This window comes from Schistocerca nitens, chromosome 9 (assembly GCF_023898315.1).
Source record: "Schistocerca nitens isolate TAMUIC-IGC-003100 chromosome 9, iqSchNite1.1, whole genome shotgun sequence".
Taxonomy (NCBI): domain Eukaryota; kingdom Metazoa; phylum Arthropoda; class Insecta; order Orthoptera; family Acrididae; genus Schistocerca; species Schistocerca nitens.
In genome coordinates, this window is record NC_064622.1 from 45932837 (window position 1) to 45960492 (window position 27656).

Genomic DNA, 27656 nt, shown 5'->3' on the forward strand with positions numbered 1-27656 from the left:
AGGCATCAGTTTTCCTGCGGACGGTTCGGTCTTGAACTTTTTCTTGCATGGCGAATTTCGATGTTTCCATTCCATACTCTGCTGTTTACTCTCCGGCTCGTAATGATGGATCAATGTTTCGTCACAAGTAATAATCCTGTCTAAGAAGTTGTCCCCTTCGTTACCATGCGATCCAAATGTTTTTTTCATATGTCCAAGCCCGTTTGTTTATGCAACTGTGTGAGTTGTTTTGGGACCCATCTTGCACAAATTATATGAAACCCAAGTATGTTGTGGATGATTTTATAGCCAGAACCGTGACTAATTTTCAGACGAGGTGCCACTTCGTCAATAGTTAATCATTTCACGTGAACGCTCAATGACTTCTTCATTAGTGGCGGTAAACGGTCGTCCGGCTTCTTCGTCGTGCGTAACACTTGCGCGACCATTTCGGAATTTTTCAATCCATTTGTAGACACTCCGTTGTGGCAAAACACTGTGTCCGTACTGTACCGAAAGTCTTCGATGAATTTCTGCCCCTGATTCGCCTTCCGACCACAAAAAACGGATCACTGAACGTTGCTCTTCGTTGGTGCAAATAGACAACGGAGCAGCCATGGTTAGAAGCACGGCAGCGATAACGAAACTAACCTAGCAGCTTGAAAAATGAAAAGATATAACAACAAATAAACAAAGCATGCGTCATCAACGTAAAACGACAGTTCTACCAAATAAACAAAAATATAACTAAATTGTGGATAATAATTGACTTACCCTCGTATTTAAAAGACTACGGCAAGCAGGACACTAATAATACTGTATCGAAACATTACAGGTTTGTTCTTCCTGCTCTTCCGCATTCACTCACATTTTTCTATATTTGGGAGTAGCTACCATTCATTACACGAACTGGAACTTTTGTCTAAGCCGTCTTGTACCTTCCTACAGTCACCCAACTTCGCCACCTTACCGTACGTCACGGCATTATTAGCGAACAACCGCAGATAGCTGCCCACTCCGTCCCCCAAGTCGTTCATGTATACAGAGAACAACAGCGGTCATATCACACTTCCCTGGGCATTCCTGACGATACCCTTGTCTCCGATGAACAATCGCCGTCGAGGACAACACACTGGATTCCATTACTTAAGAAGTCTTCGAGCCACTCTCATGCTCTTACCTCCGTTAACAGCCTGCAATGGAGTACCGTGTCAAATGCTTTCCGGAAATCTAGCAATATGGAATCTGCTTGTTGCCCTTCATCCATAGTTCGCAGTATATCATGCGAGAAAAGGGCAATATGAGTTTCGCACAAGAGATGCCTTCTAAAACCATACTGATTCGTGGACATAAGCTTCTCAGTCTCAAGAAAGTTTATTACATTCGAACTGAGATATTTTCAAGGATTCTGCACCAAACAGAAGTTAGGGACATTGGTCTTTAATTTTGCAAGTCTGTTCTTTTATCGAGATACAGGTATCTACTTTGTTTTTTAAATGGAACTGTGTTACGAGTATTTTTTGCCGCCAGAATACCTGATCTCGATGAGAAAAATTCAGTAATTTTTTTTAACATATAACAAGAAATCACATAGTAAAAGTACAGTCGATATAGAGACTTTTATGCTGTTTTCATTCTGTTTCTTTTGTTTTTCGTCGAATTGCATGCCATCCGGAAATTTACACCACCTTCCAAGTAAACTTGCACCGCCGGGGTAAGACGCAATTTCCTGTTTGTACGTTAGACTTTACAAAGATTGAAACATGATTCCTACCGAATAAAATGTTACAGCGTTGGAAAGTCATTCATCCAGCATTAAGACGAGGTATTTAACTCTTGTCTCGACGACACAGGTTTCTGTCGCAAGTAGCGTTAACTTTAGGAAACTTCGGCCTCATTGGCTAAAGTTTATTTCGAGTGTGGCGAAAACTTCCGGCTGGCACGCCATTCAATGGCCACAACAACAGCTCAAAAATCCCTGCATTATATGTATTTTTACTCTGTGATTTCGTGTTAGATCTATCAAGTGATTGTATCACTGGATTCGTTTCATCGAGAACTGCTATTCTGGGGATAAAAATATCACATTTTCATAAAAACAACCAAAGTTGACTCATGTATCTCGATTATTAATGAGACTGCGAGAACGCCTTGGTATGTGTTTCATAAGGCCATGGTCAGTGTTTGTCTGCTGCAATGCAGATATACGAGTAGGCACCCGTGATTTCCCTAAATCACATCAGTAAATACCGGGATCGTTTCTTTGCTAAGAACGCAGTCTATATTCTTCCCCTTCCTTCCCAACCCGAGCTTGTGCTCCCTCTCTAATTACCACGTCGTCCACGACATGTTAAATCCATTATCTTGTCTCTTTCTCTCACTATAGCTTTCCTCAGCAGTTTTAGTGGAGATGTTCAGATCTTTAACCAAAAAAAACTACCTGAGCCACAAAGCGAAAGATCTTTTGCAGAAAACCAGGCAGTATTTCTTTTAAACACAATTAAATCCATTATCTTGTCTCTTTCTCTCACTATAGCTTTCCTCAGCAGCTTTAGTGGAGATGTTCAGATCTGTAACCAAAAAAAACTACCTGAGCCACAAAGCGAAAGATCTTTTGCAGAAAACCAGGCAGTATTTCTTTTAAACACAATTAAATCCATTATCTTGTCTCTTTCTCTCACTATAGCTTTCCTCAGCAGCTTTAGTGGAGATGTTCAGATCTTTAACCAAAAAAAGCTACCTGAGCCACAAAGCGAAAGATCTTTTGCAGAAAACCAGGCAGTATTTCTTTTAAACACAATTAAATCCATTATCTTGTCTCTTTCTCTCACTATAGCTTTCCTCAGCAGTTTTAGTGGAGATGTTCAGATCTTTAACCAAAAAAAACTACCTGAGCCACAAAGCGAAAGATCTTTTGCAGAAAACCAGGCAGTATTTCTTTTAAACACAATTAAATCCATTATCTTGTCTCTTTCTCTCACTATAGCTTTCCTCAGCAGTTTTAGTGGAGATGTTCAGATCTGTAACCAAAAAAAACTACCTGAGCCACAAAGCGAAAGATCTTTTGCAGAAAACCAGGCAGTATTTCTTTTAAACACAATTAAATCCATTATCTTGTCTCTTTCTCTCACTATAGCTTTCCTCAGCAGCTTTAGTGGAGATGTTCAGATCTTTAACCAAAAAAAGCTACCTGAGCCACAAAGCGAAAGATCTTTTGCAGAAAACCAGGCAGTATTTCTTTTAAACACAATTAAATCCATTATCTTGTCTCTTTCTCTCACTATAGCTTTCCTCAGCAGCTTTAGTGGAGATGTTCAGATCTGTAACCAAAAAAAACTACCTGAGCCACAAAGCGAAAGATCTTTTGCAGAAAACCAGGCAGTATTTCTTTTAAACACAATTAAATCCATTATCTTGTCTCTTTCTCTCACTATAGCTTTCCTCAGCAGCTTTAGTGGAGATGTTCAGATCTTTAACCAAAAAAAGCTACCTGAGCCACAAAGCGAAAGATCTTTTGCAGAAAACCAGGCAGTATTTCTTTTAAACACAATTAAATCCATTATCTTGTCTCTTTCTCTCACTATAGCTTTCCTCAGCAGCTTTAGTGGAGATGTTCAGATCTGTAACCAAAAAAAACTACCTGAGCCACAAAGCGAAAGATCTTTTGCAGAAAACCAGGCAGTATTTCTTTTAAACACAATTAAATCCATTATCTTGTCTCTTTCTCTCACTATAGCTTTCCTCAGCAGCTTTAGTGGAGATGTTCAGATCTGTAACCAAAAAAAACTACCTGAGCCACAAAGCGAAAGATCTTTTGCAGAAAACCAGGCAGTATTTCTTTTAAACACAATTTCCCTTGTTGCTGTATGGTCTGTTGGAATTGATTGGCAAAGAACAGTGGACATAATATTGAACCCTGTGGAACTGCATTAAATATTTCTCTACAATTGGAAATTGTCCCTGTTCCATATTACCCATTGAACTGTGTAGCACCACTTTCATAACTGTAATGCCCAAGTCAATAAAACAAACATCATTGTGCCGTGATTCGAAACAAATCGGCTGGATCTGGTGGGCTGCCCCGTTCGACGTCCCCACCTAAGCTCCATCAAACACCGTTTAGAATTAAATGGAGCGTTGGATCTAGGAAGGGGAGGGGGGGAGGATAGGATTGATGTGGTGGGTAGCTAATATACCCCGTTCATCAAACAAAATGAAAATATATTCCATCTTTGTTAGCAGAGCTTGACGGAAGGCCAATGCCAAAGATAAAAAAACTGAAGTAGCAGTAGTAGTAGTAGTAGTAGTAGCAGTAGTAAAAGGAGTACGGATTGAATTGCAATGAATATCCATCGATGTCTGGCCCAGCTGCGTAATGCACCAGCCTTTGACGAGACTGCTTTTTCGATATTTCTTTTTCTTGGGAAACAACGGGACAGTGAGTGTCGTCCTCAATACCACCAACTTTCCCCGGTAGGCGCACTGTAAGAACACTCTCAACATCTTTTGAAAATAAATTAAAATTTGATACAGACTTGCCAAATGCCTCATTGTTACATGAAAAAATTATACACAAAAATTAAAAATGCTCCTATCATAGCACAAAAAAGGCGAATATGTCCTGGGCAGAGTTAGAGGTGTAAAAGAAGGGACGTAGCTTTTCGGCTTATCTGAAATCATCACACACATTTAAATCAAAGCATCTTGCATATTCGCGTTTTTTCACTTGTTAGTATTAGTACTCATGTCTTACAATATAAGACATCGTGTCAAGTAAAGTAGCGTGATACATGATGTCATTTCGTGTAACATGATACATGCCATCATATTATTCAACATGGCATTTGTCATGTTTGTGCAATATGACACAACGTTTCATTAAAATCTAGGATGCATGCACCCTCTCTCTGAGATACCCTTCTTATTATAGATGCACCCCATTGTCGTATACTTTCTGCTGTGAACCACTGTCTAGAAGCATATAAATTTGTGTCTATTTCTTCTTATACCACTCACCATACATGTAACTGTGGGTGGGTTTGCGGGAGAAATTGTCCCCCCGAGGAAAAATTCAACCACCTCCCCACCCAGAAATCAAACAACTGTTTCGGCGTCTCTCCCCACCCCCAGGAACAAATCTACCATCAGATATTTTATCCACCCAGAAAATGTTTTTTAGCTATTATGTGTGTATTCTTCAGTCATGTGATATTATATATTGTTTACTGTGGCTGGCATGTCTTCTGGATTTTAGACACAGGATCAGGGACTTAAACTTACAAATTGTAAGGTGCAGGTGTGCCAACACTTTGCAGCTAAGAAGCTCACTCCGCTGAGTAAGTAGTATTAACTAGTAAAAAAAGCGAGAATATGTCAGGATGTTTCGATTTGAATGTCTTTAAAGCTGCCAGACAAGTCGAAAAGCTACTTTCCTTCTTCTACACACATAACTCTCCCCAGGACATATTCGCCTTTTTTGTGCTAAGATAGGTGCATTTTTTATTCTGGTTCTCCACTTTTACTCTTCCATAATTCTGCCATTAGACCGCCACAACTTGGCAGCCGATGTAGATTTTTTTTGACTGGAAACATGTTGCTTATATCGTCGTAACGGATAACGATTTCACATTAATTATATGTATTTGTTTACTTCCTTACAAGATTTGAACTGTTTCGTACAAGTTTGAAATACAGAAATCGCACGCGTAAAAACCCACACTTAAAATCCGAATGAAACTAGATTATTGAAAGCGAGTCTTCAATTTTATCGTAACAATGCATTTTTTAATTTATTTGATTCACTTTAAACCGTTTGGAATTTTATATGCTGTATTTAGCTCAACTTTAAACCATCGTATATCAACAATGGGTAAAGATTATAGAATAAAAAAAATGTCAGTTTGATTTTATCCATTTATCTACCTTCTTGCATTGTGTAAACCGATTCGCACAAATTTGAAGTGTAGAAGTGCCGCGCCTCAAACTCGCCGTGCATGTTTTTGCACGTAAAATCCGAACGGTGCTCACGCCATTATCTGAACATTAATTTCATCGAATTAAATCCTTTGCGAAAAGAATTATCGACTCGCACAATTTTTTGTCTGTGCGCCAGCTCCGGTTCGTCATTTAGACGTTGCTTAATATAGGCTACTGTAACATATCTATAGTAAGACAGATGTTCGAATGGCTATACAAATGACCGCTGATCCGGGCTAAACTACTTACTTTTTACCCCATGTTCCGCGCTGTAACCAATAACATCGTCCAATATCTTTAAAAAAATATTTATTTATTTATTTATTTTTATGTTCCGCATTTATTTTACCAAATATTAATTCATTGTGAATACTCGCAGCTACGGGCAAAGTTCGAAATGTTTTGTATTTAACAGCGGTAGGAAATATTCTAAATTTCAAAGATGAATTTTTCTAGATTTTTTCTTTTTAGAATTGTGTCGTATTGCTTTAGGAAATTGATGTACATGTATCTACTTTCAAATCATAAAGTAGTAAGAAAATCGAAGGTTCTTTCCCCCTCGTTAGAGTGCACCTACACCAAGATTCCTCGAAAACGAAGACTCTGTTTTTGTATTTGAGATCTGTGCGTCTTACAACGCAACGCACTACGATGAAAATTACGAACTGCAAATTTTAATTCTCACGCTAACCGAGGTAGTTCGCCGTCGGGATTTAATAGCTGAGAATTAGCAGATTTAGCGTTACGTGAATTACTGATTAGAGCTATAGCCGCTCGTCTACCACTGAAAGAGTGTGGGCCGCTATCACTGCACAGTATTTATAAAAGAAAAGTATGCCATAGACTGTAGGTAATATCTTTCAGTATCTCTTTTTTTTATCCAGGCGAGGAGTAATTCTGAGAAAAATGACGCCGTAGTACTAAATGCGTAAGCTGTTATTGTTTTCATTACAGTCTTTTCCTGTCAGATGACGGCCTCTTAGACCAAAGCTAATCGCTGAAATTAGTAATACAGGTTTTAGAACAGCAGCTTTGGTAAATATGAAGACTTTTTCAAGAGTATTATTACTTCACACTGTCGGGTCACTTCCTTCTAGCCGTATTTGCGTACTTACACTGCTCGACAATCCTTTGTAACTGAGGGGTGTCACTACTATGTTTCAGGTCCGCCGCAAGTTTCCCTAAACTTTTATGCATCGTTTGTTGGTACAGAACGTAAACAAACAGTTCTAGCCTCGAAACTATCACAGTTATCGTCTGAAACATTTTAATGAATTTACAGATCTTCTGTGAAGTGTGTTCCACAAAAGAACAAGCTCTGAGAAAACAAGAAAACGAATGATTTTGACGCGAAAATGTAGAAGTGCGAATATGTATTTCAACCCGAGGTCACGCGAGAGTAAAACAGAAATCTTCAGGACCTGAACTAAATAACTCTCACACACTGAAGATGCGTTTCATGTAAAAGGTAATCGGTAATAAATAGCAATATCACAGAATGAATAATGAGTTTTGTCTTTTATTTGTTGTGGTCTTCAGTACGAAGACTGGTTTACTGCAGCTCTCCACGCTACTCTATCCTGTGCGAGCCTCTATACATACATGTAACGAATACATAATAAATAATAATATTTTAAGCGCATCTTACCACAGCCATGAAAACAATAATTTTTCGTTATGGCGTATTTTATTGTTTTAAGATGTAATCTGCCCACATGTATTTCGTTTCCCATATTTTGCTGCAGATCTGAATACGGTTATTGCTGACCGAAAGCGGTAGTCTATAGACCAAAAATTTTTTGATCATTGACGAAAATAAAAGAAATAATAATGTAGATGTAGGATTCCATGGCCAGAGTCAATTCGAATAAAAGCCGAAGCCGATGTATTTGCTCGGAAGCCATAGATGCACCAGTGGAACGTAAGGGAAGCTATTGAAATAATTAAGCGCCCCAACAGCGTGAACAGAGGGGATGGATGCCAGCGACTGCACAGCCAATGAGTCGCATGGGTTCACATCTACGTCTACATCATACTCCGCAGGCCACCTAACGGTGTGTGACGGAGGGTACTTTCGGTACCACTATCTGATCCCTCCAACCCTGTTCCACTCGCGAATAGTGCGTGGGCAGAATGCTTGTCTGTAAGCCTCTGTTGTTGTAGTTGTGGTCTTCAGTCCAGAGACTGGTTTGATGTAGCTCTCCATGCTACTCTATCCTGTGCAAGCTGCTTCATCTCCCAGTCCCCACTGCAGTCTACATCCTTCTCAATCTGCTTAGTGTATTCATCTCTTGGTCTCCCTCTACAATTTTTACCCTCCACGCTGCCCTCCAATACTAAATTGGTGATCTCTTGATGCCTCAGAACATTTCCTACCAACAGATCCCTTCCTCTAATCAAATTGCGAAACAAATTTCTCTTCTCCCCAGTTCTATTCAATACCTCCTCATTAGTTAGGTGATCTACCCATCTAATCTTCAGCATTCTTCTGTAGCACCACATTTCGAAAGCTTCTATTCTCTTCTTGTCCAAACTGGTTATCGTCCATGTTTCACTTCCATACATGGCTACACTCCATACAAATACTTTCAGAAACGACTTCCTGACACTTAAATCTATACTAGATGTTAACAAATTTCTCTTCTTCAGAAACGATTTCCTTGCCATTGCCAGTCTACATTTTATATCCTCTCTACTTCGACCATCATCAGTTATTTTGCTTCCCAAATAGCAAAACTCCTTTACTACTTTAAGTGTCTCATTTCCTAATCTAATCCCCTCAGCATCACCCGATTTAATTTGACTACATTCCATTATCCTCGTTTTGCTTTTGTTGATGTTCATCTTATATCCCCCTTTCAAGACACTGTCCATTCCGTTCAACTGCTGTTCCAAGTCCTTTGCTGTCTCTGACAGAATTACAATGTCATCGGCGAACCTCAAAGTTTTTACTTCTTCCCCATGAATTTTAATACCTACTTCGAATTTTTCTTTTGTTTCCTTTACTGCTTGCTCAATATACACATTGAATAACATCGGGGAGAGGCTACAACCCTGTCTCACTCCCTTCCCAACCACTGCTTCCCTTTCATGTCCCTCGACTCTTATAACTGCCACGTGGCGTCTGATCAAATTGTAAATAGCCTTTCGCTCCCTGTATTTTACCCGTCCCACCTCCAGAATTTGAAAGAGAGTATTATAAGAAACATTGTCAAAAGGTTTCTCTTGGCCTACGTAGGTTTGCCTTTTCTTAACCTAGCTTCTAAGATAAGTCGTAGGGTCAGTATTGCCTCACGTGTTTCAGTATTTATACGTAATCCAAACTAATCTTCCCCGAGGTCGGCTTCTAACAGTTTTTCCATTCGTCTGTAAATAATTCGCGTTAGTATTTTGCAGCCGTGACTTATTAAACTGATAGTTCGGTAATTTTCACATCTGTCAACACCTGCTTTCTTTGGGATTGGAATTATTATATTCTTCTTGATAGCATATCCATCGAAAACCACCGTTGTGGAACGGTGCTGGTTGGTATTCGACACAAGATGCCGGTCGATCTGGGAGGCGACCCTCACTCATCCTGGTGTCTTCACCAATCGAACGGTGGTGTGTAACTCTGGAGAAATTATGGCGTGCAATTAAGACGAAACGTAGGGAACACAGCGACAAGGCTGCTGATGCTTCATAGTAACACACTTTACCATATCACAAATGTGTAACGCTAAGTTACGCCAGAAGTGGGACACATTCGAGGACCTGCCCTCTGCCCCTGATCTCTCCCCATACAACTATCACGCCTCCGGGCCCTTAAAAAAGGCCCTGAAGGGTCGACCATTCCTGTTGGACGAGGGTACGCAACAGGCAGTTACTGACTTCCTCAAGCAGCAGGACACGGTGTTTCACCAAACGGTTATCTTCAATCTGGTGCTTCGGTAGGACGATTGCCTAATGGCCATTTTGCCTGATTGGCGTACCGATTCTGGATTGTACGGCCGACGAATGGAGACTTTTTGGTTGGTCCTTGTAAGACGGTATGCGTAGGGAACGCAATCCGTAGAACCTGACATTTCAGTCGCCCTGAATAGGACCACTGCAAAGACGATCGACGAGTCGGATTTATGGTTGATTCAGTGGTTCATTACGATGTGGCCTGACACCCAAAAGTATTTCATTGGAAGAGCAACGTGATTTAACGAGGAGGAAAAGGTTGTTTACAACGTATGCTGAAGCCAGACTTCAGTTACGATGGTCGAAGGGCGTGAAAGGGAAGCATTAGTTGAGAAGTCTGATACAGGTTTGTTATTCAATCTGTACATTGAACAAGCTGTGAAGGAAACCAAGCAGAAATTCTGGATGGGAATGAAAGTTCAAAGAGAAAATATAAAAGCCCTTGAGGTTTTCCAATGACATTGTGATTTCTTCAGAGACAGCAAAGGACTTGGAAGAGCTGTTCAACGGAATGGGCAGTCTCATGAAGACAGATTATAAGAGGAATCTAAACAAAAATAGAGCAAGGTTAACAGAATGTAGTCGAATTAAAAGTATGTGATGTTAAGGGGATTACATTAGTAAATGACACACTAAAACTAATAGATGAGTTTTGCTATTAAGGCAGCAAAGTTGCTGATGATGACCGAAGTAAAGAAGATATGAAGCAGAGTCTGGTTGTAGCAAGGAGAGAATTTGTGCAAAATAGGAATTTCCTTACACCTAATGTAAATTTAAGTTAGAGGATGAGGTTGCAGTAGTTATTTAGAGATGAAGAGGCTTGCGAAGGATAGAGTATCGCAGAACTGCGTCAACCGAGTCTTCGGACTGAAGAGCATAACAACAAACAACAACGTTATGTACGTAGTGTTTCAGGAGGATAGGTAAATATTTCGTGAGGTTGGTAATACGAATAGTTTTGAGTTTACGAAGTTGAAGAAAGCAATATACTGTTGGTCTAGAGTTCAAAATGGTTCAAATGGCTCTGAGCACTATGGGACTTAACTTCTGAGGTCATCAGTCCCCTAGAACTTAGAGAAATACTTAAACCTAACTAACCTAAGGACATCACACACAACCATGTCCGAAACAGGATTCGAACCTGCGACCGTAGCGGTCGCGCGGGTCCAGACTGTAGCGCCAAGAACCGCTCGGCCACCTCGGCCAGCTGGTCTAGAGTCTACAGTGCGATTAAAATGACTTGATAGTTGACACTCCATGCGTTGTAGCTGATTTCCTCCAATCAGTGCGCTCAACATCACGCGCGATCCGTTCGCCGTTGGCAAACTTCCACAGCGATTAGTTCACTTCCAAGTCGGGGCTTTTCATTCTTGATGTGTTTGGATCCCGAATCCTGGGTGTGTTCCTTCTACGAAGGTTGGAACTTAAACAGTGGCAGCTATTTATTGACAACCGATACTAAAGAGTTACATGTTTGCACCTGTTACTGTCCTTCAAACGAGCCACCAGCGTTTTGTGTTGAACCCGTTGCCATCGATGTGGAAGGCGTTGTTTACCCTTAGCAGAACCTGTTCCGTTGACGAGGCGAAGGGAGCCGTCTACTGCCTGTCGAATCTCTGGAACAGTTCTGAAGCGAATGTCACGAAGTGGTTGCTTCATCTTCGGAATCAAATCAAAGTCCGGGGATGATGGTGGATGGTACAGAACTTCCCAGTCCCATCGACCGAACAGAGCAGCCACAGCTTGCGCTGTATGCGCCCGCGCATTGTCATGCAAAATGATGGGTGGGTTGATCAGAAACTGTCGCCGCTTCTTTCGTAAAGCAGGTTGCAGGTTATGTTCCAAAAACGAACAGTAATACTGTTTATCTTGATCCAACTCCGTTGTTCCTGTTTCGAAAACATAGTGACACTGTTACGTTGGACCACTCGCTCACAAGTGACTGTGTTTCCCTCGATTGAGCGCCTCCATTTGCTCGGAGGTGCTATCAGCGACAATAGCAGATTCCATTGCATAGTCTCCACAGCAGTGTAGCCACTATTTAAGTTGCAACTTACGTAGTTTATATTTCGTCACACATGATAACGGCACCAAAAACAATACACACACACGCACGCACAACGATGCTAGCGAAATACGGTTCACACATGGCACTAACCAAACGTATTGAATCCTTCCATACAATAGGAGATAAGTGTCATTTATAAGTTATTAGAGATTTCAGCACTGCGTGGAGCCGAATTTTTGAAGGCTGTCAATTAATCGTTGCGACTGGGACAGCAGGGTAAATACACTCCTGGAAATGGAAAAAAGAACACATTGACACCGGTGTGTCAGACCCACCATACTTGCTCCGGACACTGCGAGAGGGCTGTACAAGCAATGATCACACGCACGGCACAGCGGACACACCAGAAACCGCGGTGTTCGCCGTCGAATGGCGCTATCTGCGCAGCATTTGTGCACCGCCGCCGTCAGTGTCAGCCAGTTTGCCGTGGCATACGGAGCTCCATCGCAGTCTTTAACACTGGTAGCATGCCGCGACAGCGTGGACGTGAACCGTATGTGCAGTTGACGGACTTTGAGCGAGGGCGTATAGTGGGCATGCGGGAGGCCGGGTGGACGTACCGCCGAATTGCTCAACACGTGGGGCGTGAGGTCTCCACAGTACATCGATGTTGTCGCCAGTGGTCGGCGGAAGGTGCACGTGCCCGTCGACCTGGGACCGGACCGCAGCGACGCACGGATGCACGCCAAGACCGTAGGATCCTACGCAGTGCCGTAGGGGACCGCACCGCCACTTCCCAGCAAATTAGGGACACTGTTGCTCCTGGGGTATCGGCGAGGACCATTCGCAACCGTCTCCATGAAGCTGGGCTACGGTCCCGCACACCGTTAGGCCGTCTTCCGCTCACGCCCCAACATCGTGCAGCCCGCCTCCAGTGGTGTCGCGACAGGCGTGAATGGAGGGACGAATGGAGACGTGTCGTCTTCAGCGATGAGAGTCGCTTCTGCCTTGGTGCCAATGATGGTCGTATGCGTGTTTGGCGCCGTGCAGGTGAGCGCCACAATCAGGACTGCATACGACCGAGGCACACAGGGCCAACACCCGGCATCATGGTGTGGGGAGCGATCTCCTACACTGGCCGTACACCACTGGTGATCGTCGAGGGGACACTGAATAGTGCACGGTACATCCAAACCGTCATCGAACCCATCGTTCTACCATTCCTAGACCGGCAAGGGAACTTGCTGTTCCAACAGGACAATGCACGTCCGCATGTATCCCGTGCCACCCAACGTGCTCTAGAAGGTGTAAGTCAACTACCCTGGCCAGCAAGATCTCCGGATCTGTCCCCCATTGAGCATGTTTGGGACTGGATGAAGCGTCGTCTCACGCGGTCTGCACGTCCAGCACGAACGCTGGTCCAACTGAGGCGCCAGGTGGAAATGGCATGGCAAGCCGTTCCACAGGACTACATCCAGCAGCCGGCCGAAGTGGCCGTGCGGTTAAAGGCGCTGCAGTCTGGAACCGCAAGACCGCTACGGTCGCAGGTTCGAATCCTGCCTCGGGCATGGATGTTTGTGATGTCCTTAGGTTAGTTAGGTTTAACTAGTTCTAAGTTCTAGGGGACTAATGACCTCAGCAGTTGAGTCCCATAGTGCTCAGAGCCATTTGAACCATTTGAACTACATCCAGCATCTCTACGATCGTCTCCATGGGAGAATAGCAGCCTGCATTGCTGCGAAAGGTGGATATACACTGTACTAGTGCCGACATTGTGCATGCTCTGTTGCCTGTGTCTATGTGCCTGTGGTTCTGTCAGTGTGATCATGTGATGTATCTGACCCCAGGAATGTGTCAATAAAGTTTCCCCTTCCTGGGACAATGAATTCACGGTGTTCTTATTTGAATTTCCAGGAGTGTACATCATCCGTTTGCCCTGTAATGGCATAGCGTAGCTGTTGGCGTATAAACCTGACGGCTAGAAGGGCCAAGGTTCTAATGTAAAATGCAGCGAAATATTGTAATTTTTCTAAATCTAATCAAAAGACATGGATTATCATTTTTATTAAATTAATTCGTTGGAACGTTATTTCTTATTTCTAATACTTTTCCGCGTCATTTTCATCATCGTATTGACTCTTTGTTTGTTTCCTGTCATTCATTTTTCGTTTGGAATCTGCCTGTGTCTTCTATAATCTGCAAGCAAGTGCCAACCAGGACTGTTCAAAACAAATGGTTCAAAAATCTCTAAGCACTATGGGACTTAACATCCGAGGTCATCAGTCCCCTAGACTTAGAACTACCTAAACCTAACTAACCTAAGGACATGACACACATCCATGTCCGAGGCAGGATTCGAACTTGCGACCGGAGCAGCAGCGCTGTTCGGGACTGAAGCGCCTAGAACCGCTCGGCCATAGCAGCCGGCCAGGACTGTTCATCGGTTGTTAATGCGGCATCACATGTAGCCAGTGTGAGGATAGTTTCAGGTGACCAACGGTAGTGAGAAAGTACAATTCGCTTTTACCGCAAAAACTGAAATTTTGCTGCGGGAGGTGGCTATGCAAACAAACATATGATATTTTTGTTTCTTGAGTTTGTTCGTAGAGATCGCCCTCAAACGCCAAGAAAAAAGCGATCGTGATTTCAATTCTGCCAGATTGTTGATCGCCGTTTTCTCGGATACATTTCACATCGCGAGGTTGTGGTTTTGTTTGGATAGAAGTTTAAATTCAGAGTTACAAAACCCGTCGTCTGGCGCAGTACAGTCATTGGTCGCTTAAAATCAGATGTCGACAAAGCATCTCACGTTTCCGTCATACCTCGCAGCCGCCACTTCCAACATCGCTCGGCGCTACACATTAACAGCATTTGTGAAGTGACCCGCCATGTTTGTGTGTCGTCTATAACCGAGCGGTAGCAGGCGGCCGATGTGGCAACACTGGAGTAAGTGACAGACGTCAATTATCTAGTAGTTTTAATCGGACCGTAGAGTTTCATCTGCTTGAATGGCACGCACCACAGCAGCTTCGCACAAATAGTTAATATCTCAGGCATAGTTTACTGAAGCGCCATATACAACGTTTTTAACAATTCCAGCATCGACTTTAACTCACTTTTAAGTCATTGGACAGCTTACACGAGAGTAACTAAAAGTCTAGGTTAGGCTAGCAGTTGTATTTAGTTATAAAGGGAACGGTATTAGGCAAGAAATGAGTTATTCATGTGTATAGAGAAAAGACAGGAAGGAACAGTAGACAGCCGCAAACCAAGAAGGGTGAAGAAAATGTGATCGATTTGCCGAAGATATGTAAAAGAGAGAGATACACGTGCCCTCGTTTGCGTTGTCCGAGTGCGTGCGTTGCGGGTGCAGACGGAGCACAAACAAGATGGCGGCGGCGCGTTGCCACGGCCGCTGTGCGTGTCTGAATGGCGCCCTAGCGTTGCTCTCATTTGATGACATTTGCTTTCCGCGTTTAATCTCTATCTTAAACATTTTTGGAAAGTGACTATCAACAGCCGTCAAGTGATGTATAGAATGCATGTTTGCCATCAGCTGCTTTTAATTTACACCCAGATATCGACCGGTTTCAGTCACACACCACCTTCGCGGATTGGGATTAAAACAGTTTAAGATACAACATTACATCTGTCATTACTTAAATAATGGCCAAAACTCGTGTGTAGAGCATGTCATGAATTCCACTATGCAACACAGGACTTTTAGAAGCAAACAAACTAATAACGAGCCTAAACAGAGCGGTGCTGAAGAGAAGATCAGATTTCTTTTCAGTACTGCTCTCTTTACGCATGTTAGTAGTTAAAGTCCTGTGTTGTATAGTGGAATTCATGACATGCTCTACACATGAGATGTGGCCCTCAGAATTTTACTCTGTCGGCTCTTTGGTCGTAGATATAGGCAATAGTATTGTACTAAGACAATAGTTGTCGTTTGAAAATTTGTCCCGCTATTATATGGCCTTTCCTTTCCGTTTTGTACCCGATCATTAATGTTCTAATTAATCAGCTCTTGGTCGTAAATACAGCCGGAACAATTGTACTAAGGCACAGGTTGCCGTTAAACAAAAGAGGGATCTCGTGGTTAGGCGCTTCAGTCTGGAACCGCGCGACCGCTACGGTCGCAGGTTCGAATCCTGCCTCGGGCAAAGATGTGTGTGATGTCCTTAGGTTAGTTAGGTTTAAGTAGTTCTAAGTTCTAGGAGACTGATGACCACAGATGTTAAGTCCCATAGTGCTCAGAGCCATTTGAACCACTTTTGATCTTGTGGTTAGATTTAGCTGTTAACCGGTTCAATTCTTTGATGTATTTGCATTTCTCAGTCATCAGTTATAATCTGAATAACCTGTTGTACTAAGCTGTCCGTTTCCGTGTTTGAAAATACCCGGTCCTTATTCGTGTATTTTAGCTGGAGCTTGTCGTTCCGCCGAGTGAGTTCTCTTGTAATAAGTCTTCACAAGTGATGTGTTAAGACGTTCCTTCAGAGCGGTATTAATAGCTGACAATCAGTTTAACTTTGAAAATATTAACAGCCGTCTGTCACCAGGGCTTTAGTCAAAATAAAATTGTCGGAAGGGACGGGTTGGGATCCAGTCGCACCTTGGTTGCCGATTGAAATTAAGAGTTTAGTTGCTTTGAAGTAAGCCTTATCATTGTCATATTGTTTGCTAATGCGTTTAACCTTTAAGCACAGGTGCGCATCTTAACCCCAAACCTTTCGACATACACCTTTCAGATTAAAAGTTACGTCATTTGCTTTGAGTAACTGAATCGCTCTCGTCATCAATGGTGCTTATATAGTTTTCGTGTGTTGCAGAAGGGCATTTAATAAGACAGACAGCGACCAGCGCGGTAGTAAACACCGCTGTTTCACCCGATAGCGGACGGGCTGTAGGTCCGACGTCTTGTAATCATTGTCATATTGTCTGCTGTTTTGCAACACAGCACTTCAGATCTCTTTTGCAAAGATTAAAAGCTTATTCAACTTGAGGTTAATCGCTTCAGGACAAGATTGGAGGTGGTCATTGCTGCTGAAGGGGGTTACATTGAGTAATGTTAAATTAAAAGATACCACTACTTATATGTAAAAGGATTTTCAGTTTCATTTTTAATTTGTTTTAACAAATTTGGTTTTAAAAAAAGTTTCATTTCTCCGGATTTAAGCGCCGCACCCTGTATAGCTCAACACTTTCCCCTCCTGTTTTCTCCAGGATTCTATGCTGAATACATTACTATCTTGCACCGCATACCAGTTCTCGCTTGATACATACTCGTCTCTGAGTTATGTTTTGCTAGTTGTAAGGGAGGTGTTCAGGCGTACTTCGGAAATGAGTACTTATTGGATTAAGGGGACCTATTGATGGTACCGATTTTTCGACAGCTTTCATCCTTGTTTCCCTAATGTATGTTGTCTCTGATAACGTTTTATCGATAAAACTGTGGGAACTGTGGCGCTAAACTTGAAGTATGAAGGTTGAAATTTCTAAAAGCGACCCCATTTCTCTTGTATAGAAATGATGTACAGGTTACTTATCCATAAACTAAATCACGTCATCATGGAATTCCACATGTGTCAGGGGTCTGTTCAAGCGCCTTTGACGCAGACAAGCGCCCACTGCTATGAATGGAGTCACTGTTGATCTGATGAATTCAAATTGCTATACAGAAACAATCTTCGATGAGAACCGGACAACAGAAAGTAAAAACTGCGCACATTTAGACGTAATTATTAGTACAAATGCTGATCTTTTGTTGGAGGTGTTTTTGAGAGAACCAATTTTTTGGAACTTCTCTACACAATCGTATCGCATGCCGTCCATCGGTTTCGAAAATCTAAAGAAAATCCGTTTTTCGTAAAGAGGTGGCCGAAATAACTTCTGTAATTGTTTCAAAAACATTCAAAATACTTAATAATTCGCTTCATGTGGTATTAAACTCATTAACTGCGTCATCTAAGGTCCGTGCCGTGGTCTTTGCGAGAGTAAAGATACAAGAAAAATACACCGTGAGTGTACGGAAATTAGCTTTAAGAAAGACCCTACATATACGTGTTTCGTCGCAATATTTGATACATTTCGGGCCCAGTGGCTAATTGTTTGCGGCTCGTTGGTTGGTTGAAAGCTTTCTGCTGCACGCCACTTCGGCGACTTACGTATCCCTGACCTACCCTAGCTATCCAACTTGGGGAAGGGGACCAGCAGTTTAACTCGGAATCCGAAACATTCATCGTTCACTGTGAAGCCAAATATCGTTAAGAGGTGAAGGTGAGATTTAAGGCAGACTCTGGTCCAATCTCGCGACTTGTCCGTTTCGGGCTGGACCACCAGGCCCTACGTGGGGGTAATATGATTACTTTTATCGCTTTCTTATCATCCTCTGCGTATGAAAAGGTGCCTTTGAGCGAGATGAAGTGTCGTGGCGGAGTACGGTCTTGCAAAGTGGAGAAATGTGTTCTGTCTAATCTACTTCACATTTCTCTTACGTTCTTGGATTTTTTGTTATTTCACTGCTTTAAAAAAAAAGTCAAGTTCCCCAAGCCTGTCTCCCTCAAGAGCGAGGTCTTGAAAATGAAAAAAAATTGGAGCTAAAAGACTAGAAATTCATCGCTTTTTGCGAAAAATACGGGCATTTATTAACAAGGTTATTTTTTTAATATACCGGGTGATCAAAAAGTCAGTATAAATTTGAAAACTTAATAAACCACGGAATAATGTAGATAGAGAGGTAAAAATACACGGGGTTTTATTAGAACCACCCCATATTGCTAGACGCGTGAAAGATCTCTTGTGCGCGTCGTTTGGTGATGATCGTGTGCTCAGCCGCCACTTTCGTCATGCTTGGCCTCCCAGGTCCCCAGACCTCAGTCCGTGCGATTGTTGTCTTTGGGGTTACCTGAAGTCGCAAGCGTATCGTGATCGACCGATATCTCTAGGGATGCTGAAAGACAACATCCGACGCCAATGCCTCGCCATAACTCCCGACATGCTTTACAGTGCTGTTCACAACATTATTCCTCGACTACAGCTATTGTTGAGGAATGATGGTGGACATGTTGAGCATTTCCTGTAAAGAACATCATCTTTGCTTAGTCTTACTTTGTTGTGCTAATTATTGCTATTCTGATCAGATGAAGTGCCATCTGTTGGACATTTTTTGAACTTTTGTATTTTTTTGGTTATAATAAAACCCCATGTCATTCCAAGTATTTGTGTCATTTTGTACCCCTCTATCTACATTATTCCGTGATTTACTCAGTTTTCAAATTTATACTGACTTTTTGATCACCCGGTAGATAGTAGCAACATATTCATCTCATTTATACTATTTTCATTGATATCATTTCCATCGAATTCCATGAATCCAATGAAATTACAATCAAGTACCTTTCTGCCAGATATGGTCAAAATGAAAACAAGGATAACTAAGCACGCCTTCGGGTCGCTGAATAGCAAGAATCAACTTGTTGCATAAAGGTTATTGAAGCATTTCGGCCATGTCATAAACAAACTTAATACGAAGTATCGACACGTGGGAACTCTACCAACATCGGTGCTCAACGAACCGATATTAGCAGAGATGCCACAAGTTTTTTTATGATATACTGTAAAGGAGTTTTGCTATTTGGGGAGCAAAATAACGGATGATGGTCGAAGTAGAGAGGATATAAAATGTAGACTGGCAATGGCAAGGAAAGCGTTACTGAAGAAGAAAAATTTGTTAACATTGAGTATAGATTTAAATGTCAGGAAGTCGTTTCTTAAAGTATTTGTATGGAGTGTAGCCATGTATGAAAGTGAAACGTGGACGATAAATAGTTTAGACAAGAAGAGAATAGAAGCTTTCGAGATGTGGTGCTTTAGAAGAATGCTGAAGATTGGATGGGTAGATCACATAACTAATGAGGAGGTATTGAATAGAACTGGGGAGAAGAGGAGCTTGTGGCACAAGTTGACTAGAAGAAGGGATTGATTGGTAGGACATGTTCTGAGACATCGAGGGATCACCAATTTAGTATTGGAGGGCAGCGTGGAGGGTAAAAATCGTAGAGGGAGGCAAAGAGATGAATACACTAAGCAGATTCAGAAGGATTTAGGCTGCAGTAGGTACTGGTAGATGAAGAAGCTTGCACAGGATATAGTAGCATGGAGAGCTGCATCAAACCAGTCTCAGGACTGAAGACCACAACAACAACAACAACAACAACTCAGTTTTCAAATTTATACTGACTTTTTGATCACCCGGTAGATAGTAAGAACATATTCGTCTCATTGATACCATTTTCATTGATTTCATTTCCATCGAATTCAATGAATCCAATGAAATTGCAATCAAGTGTCATTCTGTCAGATATGGTCAAAATGAAAACAAGAATAGCTAAGCACGCCTTCGGGTCGCTGAATAACAAGAATCAACTTGTTACAAAAAGGTTATTGAAGCGTTTCGGCCATGTCATAAACAAACTTAATAAGAAGTATCGTCACACGGAAACTCTACCAACATCGGTGCTCAACGAGCCGATATTATCAGAGATGCCACAAGTTTGTTTCTGATCTTCTGATGATGTTCCATGCCCGAAACGCGTCAGTAAAGTTTTCATAACAAATCGATTCTAGTTATTTAGTGGTATGAAGTGTGTTAAGCGCGTGCTCACGTTAATCGTATAAAGATTTGCTACGCCACGTACGTCGCAAATTAAACTAAAACAAATTCGCTATGCCTAGTTATGATGCGCAGCGAGAACCCTGCCTTAAGTCAAAATGGCGCTACTGACCGGCGTCCGATGGCGTCGCGCCAGGACCTGCGCGTCGCAGTCGATAACTCTGCGCGCGACGAAAGTCCCGCGCGCACGCGCCGCCGCTCCCGACGGCCCTCGCCATTGGCGGACGTCGCCCATTGGCCGAGCGGCGCTGACGTCACCGCGCACACTTTGCCGCCCCGCGCACTCGGCTTTCGACCGGCGCTCCCCCCACCCCTCGACCGGGCCCCGCACGCGCCGCTCTTGCGCCGCGCTAGCCCGCACGGCAGATCGATATCAGAGTGTACGAGGAGCGGTCGCAGCGAGCGTCCGGTGACCGGCGCATGGACAGCGATGGGCGACTTCTACGCTCTCGGCACCACCGATCCCAGCTGCTGCGCTAACTTCGTGCACCTCAGGAGGAGACACTAGAAGACCCCGCAAGGTCATGGTCTGACGCAGCGGCGACGTGACAGAAGACGGTGACGCCGCGCCACAGCCGGAAGCGCTGGACTTGCCCTGGCCAATGACCTCGCTGTCAACTCCCCGAACAGCTCTTGAAGCGTTGTGCAGTTCAGGTTTTGTCAGCTATAACCGTGGGGACCCTTTCGTTCCCTTCGCGTGTCAAGAACTGTGCTCGTCAGCTGACGGGCCTGCGAGTAACCTTCAACGGTGGAAAAGTTTCCTGATCCGATTTGCATGAAACACTTGACTCTTGTTTCTTGTCAGTCTTTATTGTACGGAAACTAAAAACAGCCAATACTCCGCGAGCAGTGCAACTGCTATGCTGTCCTAGATCTCTAACCCATAACTGTAGGAAGTGATATATCAAAGAAATAAACTGCAGCAGTCGCCAAAAAACACTCTCCTTCATGGAATAAAAGCTGAGTAGTATTTGACGATTTGGTGCAATTAACTGTGCAGAAAAGTACAAAGTGCCCCATACCATTACATGAGTTCTATCTCTGTGACAATCGATCGAGTGTACTGGTGTTATTCACAGGTCTAGGAATAGTTTGCTCAGTTACCTTGGTATTCCATGCGTTGTGTGTACCTGTCATTCGAACCTGTTTAGTTTATCGTGGACTGTTAGTTCCTGTAGTTTTAGTCTAGAAAACTGATTTTACCTAGCAGTACATCACAGTACCATCGACGAAGGTGCATTTACATAGAGCTCAGTCTGAACGTAAACTGGTGCGGAAAATAGGATTTTCTTTTCTTCGCGTCTACCACCGCCGCAGGACAGACCGCTGCTCGCCCGCGTGTGATGTGAACTGACGTTGCCGACCTGTATGTGACGATGGAGTACGGTTGGGTGTTGGATGAGGATAGCGCAGACAGCGCCTGCCAACAGCACCACCACCAACAACACCATCACCACCAACAGCAGCAGCACCAACCACCACCACAGGTGCGCCGCATCAACCCCACAGGTGAGTACCGTTGAGACGTATTCTGTGGAGAGACCTTTAATGTTTCCAAGCGCGCTCAAATTATTACAAAGTCTAGCCAGATCACGGACGTAGAATTGTTCGCAACCGTTTGCAAGTACCTTCGATAAGCACCCCGTAAATTAGATGAAGAGGTGGAAACATTCTTACAACTTGAGTGCTCGCACGTATGGGTTCACAGACTAGAATAAATAGGGTCTGTGATCGCCTGGAATAGTTAATCAGCGACGGCCAATAACCCATCCATGATACGGCTGTCTGCGTCTATACTGTGCGAATCGCTGTGAAGCGATTAGATTACAAAATTATTGGTGAACGTCTTGAATGCGTCAAATCGTATATGTATTAGGGGTGATTCTAATAAGCTACAGGTATTAGGAAAGGCGAATGAAAGATTTAGATATAGTTAAAAAGTTCGGGGAAATGTAAAGTATCTGTAAATAAAGTCATATACGAAACGCTAGTATTCTCATTTCTAGACTGTTGCAGTTCTCATCGATTAGGCGTGACAACAGACTTAGGAAGAATTTAGGGACGCACTGCTGGCATCGTAAGAGATCGGCGTAACCCACACGAAAGTGTAACAGAAAACCGCGAGGAACTTATATGCGATTCCTTGCATGATAGGTGACGGCGTTCTCGCGAAACTCTGACAAAATTAATCTGTAGTCACAGAAATCTGTGCGACCATTATCCATCGCATATCATGTAGTAGAGATGAGAATAAAATTAGAGAGATTGGGGCACGGACACTGGCATACAGTCAAATTTCCTTCGCTCGGTATGCGAATGTAATTCTTCCTCTCCTGTTCCTGTTGACTTTTCCCATTTCACTACGGGACCAGCACTGTTATACCGGTTTCGGCAGTTTTAATGGTATTTAATGGCGGGAATCCCTCCCTCGTGCCACCACTTCTCCTGGGAACGGATCTGTGTACCCCATCTTCTTGCGTCTAGTATTAGATAGTATTTTCAAGTGGGATAACGTTTTCCCTTTAGTCTGTATCGCAGGTGGGATGTGGGTACCAGCCTGGTCTTTACCTAGTTGCATGTGGAAAACCGCCTGAAAACCACATCCAAGCTGGCTGGCTTAATCAACGAGGCGGATGCGATCCGGGGCTGGCTCGCTTCCTCGTGTCCTAGGGAGCGGCACTTTAGCGCTCTTGGCTATCCAGGAGGGTTCAGTACGCGAATATTGTAGCGAAGACAATAATGTTTTGACTTTCCGTCGTAGTAGATAGTGGGAACGCAGCAGTGTCTTCACTTGCAAATATGAATAAATTAACTTCTTGCTGGAAAGATGGTGTCTTTCAGTAGTCTGTTCTGGACCGCTGAGTTGTCATTTTCTGTGTGGTGTTGTGGACGCGGGTCTTACACATTTGCCGCTAGGTGATGACAGATATACGCTATAATGTGCTTCTGAAAATGGGGCTGGTGTCCCGAAATCGATTTTGCAATAAAGAAATTACAAAACCATTCTTGTAGTCAGACTGCAATTCATTTATGATTGAAAAAACTTAATAATTTTCTCACGGCGTGACTCCGTCGTAGATTGTACAATGACTTGCGGAGTAGACGCCCAAGTGCGAGGTAGATGGTACTTTCTATTGCATTGTATGTTGAACTTTGTTCCCGTCGCATTCACGAATGGAGCGAGACAACAAAGGCTGTTTTTACGCCTCTGTTCGAACTGTTATTTGCCTAATTTTATCTGCAGTGAACACGGGATACGTACGTAGGAGGTTGAAGGTCATTCGGAGTCCCTGTTCTGAAGTATGATTATCGCGAGATGTACATTATCTTTCCTACTTTGCCCGTTAATATTTTACTGAATTTTCGATAAATTGCTTCGCCTGTCAAAAAAAGCCAGTGACCATTTCGCAACGCTATTCTTTGTATATGTTTGATGTGCACTATCAGTCCGATGTAATACAGCTCCCGTACACTTCAGCAGTATTAAAGAAGGAGCAGTAATTTTTTGGACGAACTACAGTGTCCTAACATCCTACCAATTAATCGAGGCCTACTCTTCGTTTGATCTTTAACTGAGCCTATGTGATCGGTCTACTTCGTAAATGTAGGCATTGTTCATCCTTAAATATTCGTATTAAGTTAGTTACTACACTTGTCACAAATTAAGTCTTTTTTTTTGTAAATTTCGTGAATTGCGTTAGTTTGCATTTCTCGGCATTAAAAGTTAGCATCACCTGTGCTTTGGCGTGATCTTTTTTCCGGGATCTAACTGGATGTTATTGATGATTTCTACCAGATATAATTTCGTCGTGCATCATCTGCCTGAAATTGCAACTTACACTATCCGCTAATGTGTTCTTCTTCATTTTCTTCTTCTTCATTTCCTTTATTAGCCAAATGGCCTGTTACAGTACTCTATCCCTTGTATAACCCTCCTATAGTTCTACTTCCAGTGCATTTATAACGGAGATCCTTCACCGGGAGTCTTCCTCCGGCCATACGGTCTACATGTTTCTTCCATTTTCTCCTATTTTCTTTCATGTTTTCTTTTAGCTTATATATACGTCAATCTTTCCTGATATCATCATTTCTTTTGCGATCTTCTCTTGCGCATCCTTCTACTCTTCTCTTTTTTGAGCGGGTATTGTACTTTCTTGGAGTCTTGTAGCCACCACCCATGCTTCACTTCCATGAGTAAAGGGTGGTACAACTGTGGTTTTGTAAAACTCTGGTTGGATTTCTGTTCTGGATTTATTCTGCTAGTTTCTTACAAACGTTCCACACACGGAAGTAAATTTATTTAATTTTTGGTCCACGTCATGGTTGTATTCTTAAACTGCTTAAATTGCCCCAAGTTTTTATTATTTAAGATTACTTTTGATGCTTATGGTTGTATGCCCTGAAATGTCATCAGTTTCGTTCCATCTAAAAACAATTTTAGTTTGTATACAGAGGCTGTCTTCTGCTCCTTGTGAACCCCCATCTGAAGGCATCTTCATTCTCTGCAAAGACTGTTATGTCATCTGAACTTACGATTACATTTAGTCTAGTGCTCCAACCTACAGTACTTCTTTTTCATACACTATTTTCCAGTTACTGATCACTACATCTACGTATATGTTGAAAAGTTTCGGGAAAATGCAGCATCTTTACTTTACTCCATTGCTGGTGTTCATTAGCTTTGTGTTTGTTTTCCGCATTTTGTAACAATTTCGGTATTTTGTTATAGACTCTTAATAGCATTTATGAGACTATCTCGCTACAGGAATGGAATAATACAATTATTTGCTAACTCTGGTGACGTACTCTCCGTCACACATTACACTGTGGCTTGCGAAGTATGTATGTAGTCGTAGATACCCGTTTATCGTTAAAGGGCTTGCAGTCGGTCGAAAATTTTTTTCTGAGACAAAATTTCGGAGATGGTTCAGGAATATTTTTTGACTAGTTTGGTATGTGGGACCTATGGTCTCCACGGCTCATTGCAGGCTAGTAATGTAATTACTATTCTGTTTGTTACCCCATTTACCTTCGTTTCTGCGAAAACATCTTCACAAAATTGAAAAAAACCTGTAATATGCAATTACCGAAAAGTATCACACCGAACACAGAGTACTGGAACGACCTTTAGAGAGATGCAAAAGAGATAAGATTGCCTTTGGTTTGAAAACAGTTCAGAATAGCATTAGATTACCGCTGTTCCATTGCATTCAGTGAACACATACACGAAATGCATATCGGCCTATTCTTCGTCAGTAAACCTATACTGCTGCTTATGACAGATATACGAGTTAACATTGCCGGAAAAAACAAACACGAGACAGAAGCGAGCAGCACGGAACGCAAGCTTGAAGGCGAAGAGTAAAGTGGACTTTACAGGAAGTACCTATGTGAATGGCACAAGTCTGTTTCCAAACAAGTCATTTGCGCTGTTGTGTAAATATATTCAGTGCAAAACAAGTAAAAAGGTAAATGGGGAAAAGAAAACGAAATGTAATTACTTTTGTAACAAGCCACCGGAGAGCAAAGGTCCCTTATACCAGAAAAAAAAAACATATCCCTAAAACCCCTCCAGATTTTGTCGGTGAACACGGCATATCGCCTGTGACCAGTAGGAGACACATGACATACATCGCTGCGTCGCGTGCATTTTGCTCCAGGGCCTTGGAAATTTGGAAATCTGTGGTAAGGTCTTATAGGACCAAACTGCTGAGGTCACCGGTCCCTAAGCTTACACACAATTTAATGTAACTTAAACTAACTTACGCAAAGGACAACACAGACATCCATGCCCGAGGGAGGATTCTAATCTCCCACAGGGGGGAGTCGCACGAACCGTGTCAAGACGCCTCACACCGCACGGCTACCCCGCTCGGCTGTTTGGCACTCGTGCATCGACCGTGTGTAAAACGTGCCGTGCCGCGCCTCCGCAAAGAGTAACTGCCTATGGCGCGAACTGTGGCCTGTGTCTTGCTCGCAATCACGTGATCGTCGTAGCAAGCAAAACTTATCTTTTTTAGCGTTACATGGAACTGAGCGTGGAAAAGCGTAAAGTAAGAGTCAAAAACTATGAATGCATTTGCAAATTCCGTTGTCTTTATTTCCCATTTGATACACTGTGCGACATGTAGTCGTCCTCATTTCACAAGTTAATTTCTCAGGTAGATAATTTCTCTTACCAGTCACTCCACCTCGTTCTATTGTGATAAGCACGAAGTGCTTGGAAAATTTACTCTCGCTTTCGTGCGCTTCATGCTTACACTTTTATAGCGATTTGTGAATTTCTCCCTAGAGAATTTAACATGTCAAACAGTCACTCAAACAAGCTTCTCTTCCGAACGGGTGCATGTTAACCGTCCTCTGAAAATCAGCGCTAATTGAAAGTCCTCTAAAATTCTGACGATAACGGTATTCGAATAAAGAGAGCAGCGTCAGTTATATAACTCAAGATGATTTCCACTCCCATCTTGGACTGGGCAATACTTGAGTCATTTGTAGACAACGAGTACAAAAATGGCGTTTTCCGGCATTACTTGAATCATTTATACACAGTCTACATAAATGGCGTTTTGTACACTGCGTGCGTATCTATCGTTTTTAGTTCGTTCAGTCCCATGTTCAGAATATCATTCCTTTTTTGTCCAGTTTTTTTCGTAGAGGTGTAATATTATACCTCCATGAATTTCTCCCGATCAAAAATATCTTATTTTCTCTAACAGGAGTCGGATGTAAAGATAAAACACGATAGAGATGGCTATTCGATCGAAAAAGCGAAAACAACAGAAAAGCACACTGACGTTTCGGACGCGAATCTAGACTGATTGCCTTATGCACGTCCCCCTCCAAACATGTGCAGTAATATCACACAAAGTATTACATTTCGTGCTTTTCTTCGTCTATCTTTCATTGCAAAGGCAGAAAACGACCTATGTATATCAAATAAAAAACCTCTGTATAATATATAAAACGTCGTTCTACTATTTGCTTACACCACTTCAAAGTTGGTACCTGCTCTTCTGAGATTACTTTTATAAATATGAGTGTCACGTCAAAGTTGGATCAACCGATTAT

The 27656-nt window shown here is 42.6% G+C and overlaps 1 protein-coding gene across 6 annotated transcripts in view; it reads left to right on the forward strand.

The window, feature by feature from the left end:
* Positions 1-21612: 21612 nt before the first annotated feature.
* Positions 21613-27656, forward strand: part of LOC126203301 (myelin regulatory factor) — a 345177-nt gene continuing 339133 nt past the window's right edge. For 2 of the 6 annotated variants that reach the window (XM_049937558.1, XM_049937559.1), the window contains exon 1: positions 21618-22094. In XM_049937558.1, coding sequence (XP_049793515.1) covers positions 21962-22094 — 133 coding nt within the window. In that variant the 5' untranslated portion in view covers positions 21618-21961. Of the gene's footprint in view, positions 22095-27656 lie in introns of all 6 variants that reach the window. The other 4 variants (XM_049937561.1, XM_049937562.1, XM_049937560.1 and 1 more) reach the window with 3 other exon arrangements.